The sequence below is a fragment of the Dama dama genome, chromosome 1, assembly GCF_033118175.1.
Source record: "Dama dama isolate Ldn47 chromosome 1, ASM3311817v1, whole genome shotgun sequence".
NCBI lineage: Eukaryota > Metazoa > Chordata > Mammalia > Artiodactyla > Cervidae > Dama > Dama dama.
In genome coordinates, this window is record NC_083681.1 from 79,185,349 (window position 1) to 79,189,233 (window position 3,885).

Below are 3,885 nucleotides of genomic sequence, written 5' to 3' on the forward strand. Positions count from 1 at the left end.
TGTTTTCAGAAAATTTCTTCACATTTTCACCACAGATCTTGAGACTGTTGAAAATCAAAGATTTTAGATATCTGAAAATAATAAATATGACTGAGTATTTAGTAAATGAAAAAACACAATATAATGCTAAGTATCTCAGAAATACCTTTAAATGAATATAAGTTGCAATATCATTGTTTAATTCCATCATGGCCCATCACCTTAAAAATCTTGATTATTTTGTTTGGATACACCTAATAAGGGTTAATAGAGTTAGAAAGAATTTGGAAATAGCACATAAAATGTTACAGTCTGAGAGGTTGCTACTCTGCAAGACCAACCTAATTTAGCATTATCTATTTAACAATATTTTGAAGATTCAGCTTTATTCATGTATTTTATATTACTGTATTTGTTCCACTTTGTAAAATCAATATTAATGTTTCATTCTACAGATAAGCAAATTATAAGAAATCATTTTACACACTTACTGAAAGTAACTAGATTGCTGATATCCTTTCCAGGTATCTGCACACGGATATACTACGTCATGTTACTGTATGGGAGAAGGAAATTGATTTTAACCAATGATTTGGAGTTTTAAGCTAGTTTAATATGGAAACAACTAATAGAATCAGTGGTAAACTAGCTGGTTTATCTAGTGGACCTAGACGGCATGAATTCAGCCCGTGAGTGAGGAACACACGATTTTCCCCTTCGAGTCTTCAGTGAGCGGCATGAACGCCTGACCCGCTGTCTTGTCACCATGTTCTGATCCAGACTGGGAAATCACGCTCTGGCAAAAAATAAATATGAGGACCCAAGTCACATTCCGTTGAGTCACAATGTTATTTATTCACTCTTTTGGTAGGAAATGAATTGCAAGTTTTGAAAAATCTTTGCGTTTGTTCCATGAGGTATCAAGATGAAGAATGTCACCGAAGTAACATCCTTTTTACCGAAAGGCTTCACAGACAGTCTTGAACTGCAAATCATCTTATTCTTCTTGTTTCTAGCAATTTACCTCTTCACGCTGATTGGAAATTTAGGACTGATTGTGCTAGTCATTGGGGATTGCCAGCTCCACAGCCCCATGTACTATTTTCTGAGTGTGCTTTCATCTGTGGATGCCTGCTATTCCTCAGTAGTTACCCCCAAAATGTTAGTAGATCTTATGTCAAAGAACAAAGCCATTTCCTCCCTTGAATGTGCAGCACAGATGTTTCTTGCTGTTACTTTTGGGACCACAGAGTGCTTCCTCTTGGCTGCAATGGCGTATGATCGCTATGTGGCCATCTACACCCCCCTCCGGTATTCAGGCAGCATGGCACCCAGGGTCTATGTGCCACTCACCATTGCTTCCTATGTTGGTGGCGTCTTGCATGCTTCTGTACACACCGTGGCTACTTTCAGCCTCTCCTTCTGTGCCTCCAGTGAAATCAGACATGTCTTCTGTGACATCCCTCCCCTCCTCGCTATTTCTTGCTCTGACACTCACACAAAAGAGCTTCTGCTCTTCTACTTTGCAGGCTCTATTGAGATAGTCACTGTCCTGAGTGTCCTGATCTCCTATGGTTTCATTCTGTTGGCCATTCTGAGGATGCGTTCTGCTGAAGGGAGAAGGAAAGTGTTTTCTACATGTGGTTCTCACTTAACTGGAGTGTCCATTTTTCATGGTACAGTTCTCTTCATGTATGTGAGACCAAGTTCCAGATATGCCTTGAACCATGACATGATCGTGTCACTGTTTTACAGTGTCGTGATTCCAATGCTGAATCCCATCATCTATAGTTTAAGGAACAAAGATGTAAAAGAGGCAATGAAAAAAGTGTTTGGGAAAAATTGGTTTATCAATAAAGTATATTTTCAGAGTAAATATTAAAAAAATTTAGAGTGAGGTTATGTACATAATATCAAGAAGACATGATGAAAATTTCTTTTTTGTTTATTAATATATGTCTCTTCTTCCTGGATATTTTAATATAAACATCATAGCTGACCTTCTATCTATGTTATTTTTATATGCAGAAAAATTGTATCATGCATTTGCACCTTAATATTCTCCTATTGATAGAGGTGTCCACACAGACACTCATACACACATGCACACACACCTATACACGTTTGTATGTAAAAGCATGCTGATTGACATAACACAAACACACACAGGCATATGCAGATGTAACTTTAGCATAGTAAGTATTCTTTTCTTCTTTCATCTTGGTATAATTTGAATGTATAGTTCCCAATATTCACAACTGTAATTAACATTATATCTGAGGAGCTTGATCAAATGCCAATAATCAATAGCAAACCCATAGTTCATATGATCCCATACCATGGAGCCATTGGTATCTGAATTCATCTCAAAGCACTCTGATCTGTCCTTAGATTCATTCACTGGCAGCTATCTAATCCCAGTCTGTGGTCTGGGGACCATAGACAACACGTTCAGATCCCTGGTGCTAACTAGCATGATTATTTGTAAGGATGCATTTCTTCCGTTTTTGTTATTTCATTCAGAGCTGGAGTGCTAAACAAATCTTTAACCTCTCACAGAAAATAAAGTCTAGGTGTTGACATTTATCAAGATCACACATAAATTAAAAAATGAGAAAAGACAAACACAATTCAGAGAGTAATGTATAACTGGCCTGTGTATTCAGCTCTTTCCACAACTGAGCCCCAAACCACCTTTATCGATTTGATTACAGGTCTGGTGCTGACTCAGATTTTAGCTCTCTTTCCCTTGGGCCCTTTCAACTCCAATATGCCCCTGCATAAACCCCCACTCTTCATGCTCAGGCCCAAGAACCTCATTACAGAGGGGTCTCCCCTACATGCCAGTTTAATCCTTGTTTCCAATAGACCTCATGTTCATTGCAAGAATATGTGTCCTTCAGAAATAACTTTAAGACGTAGTGTTCTCCTTTCCTGCTTTCACTCATTTGTATTTATTAACTTTTAATCACAGTTTTGCACAAACTCATTCTCTTCTTAAAGGAGCATCCTTATTTTTAAATCCAAGACAACCTTCTGAGATTTAGAGTCCAACCTAACGATACTTGTCTGAATTGGGGTTAAGTATAATTCTAAAGTTCTTGTGCAGAACCCTCCTACCTATATTACCTGTATTTGAAAGTGCTAGCAGCTCAGTTGTCTCCATCTCTTTGCAACCCCATGGACTGTAGCCCACCAGGCTCCTCTGTCCATGGAATTCTCTAGGCAAAAATACTGGAATGGGTTGCCATTTCCTACTTCAGGGGATCTTCCCGACCGAGGGATCATACCTGGGTCTCCTGCATTGCAGGCTGGTTCTTCTTCACCATTTGAGCCATCAGGGAAGCCCTTATTATATTTATTCCTATATAAAGACTCTGCTCTTATTTCTCCTGTTTGGGATACTCTCCTCTGTGCTATTCATACAGTTTCTTCTACTAAATATCAAAACTAAACCATGTTCACTGATATTAGTTATAGTTGCATATCCAAACTATGCAAATATGGTGTTGAATAGTGTGTGTGTATGTGTGCGTGTGTATGATTCAGCATTGAAGAGATTCTTAAACAGACATCAACGTCACAAAAATAAGTGTTAAGCTTTAAATGTTTAAGTTTTAAAGAAAAAGAAACACAAATATAGGAAAAATAAACTAGCTGTAAACAAGAGAAAACAATACAATTATGCATCTTATAAATTTACAAATCATTGACGAGAAGTACATAGAATTATGGTTTCTCACATGGTGCAATGATAAAAAATCAGCTTGCCAATGCAGGAGACACTAGAGATGTGGGTTTGATCCCTGAGTCAGGAAGATTTCCTAGAGAAGAAAATAGCAACACAGTCCAGTATTTTTGCCTGGAAAGCCCATGAACAGAGAAATCTGGTGGGCTACAGCCAAT

The 3,885-nt window shown here is 37.9% G+C and overlaps 1 protein-coding gene across 1 annotated transcript; it reads left to right on the forward strand.

Annotated features, from left to right (window-relative positions):
- Positions 1–781: 781 nt before the first annotated feature.
- On the forward strand, positions 782–1,861 carry LOC133069649 (olfactory receptor 5T2-like). Its single transcript, XM_061161277.1, has one exon. The coding sequence runs from the start codon at positions 905–907 to the stop codon at positions 1,859–1,861; it is 957 nt and encodes a 318-aa protein (XP_061017260.1). The 5' UTR covers positions 782–904.
- Positions 1,862–3,885: the final 2,024 nt, after the last annotated feature.

What these genes read in the sequence shown, in the direction of transcription:
- LOC133069649 (XM_061161277.1), top strand. Translation starts at nt 905, where the DNA reads ATGAAGAATGTCACCGAAGTAACATCCTTTTTACCGAAAGGCTTCACA.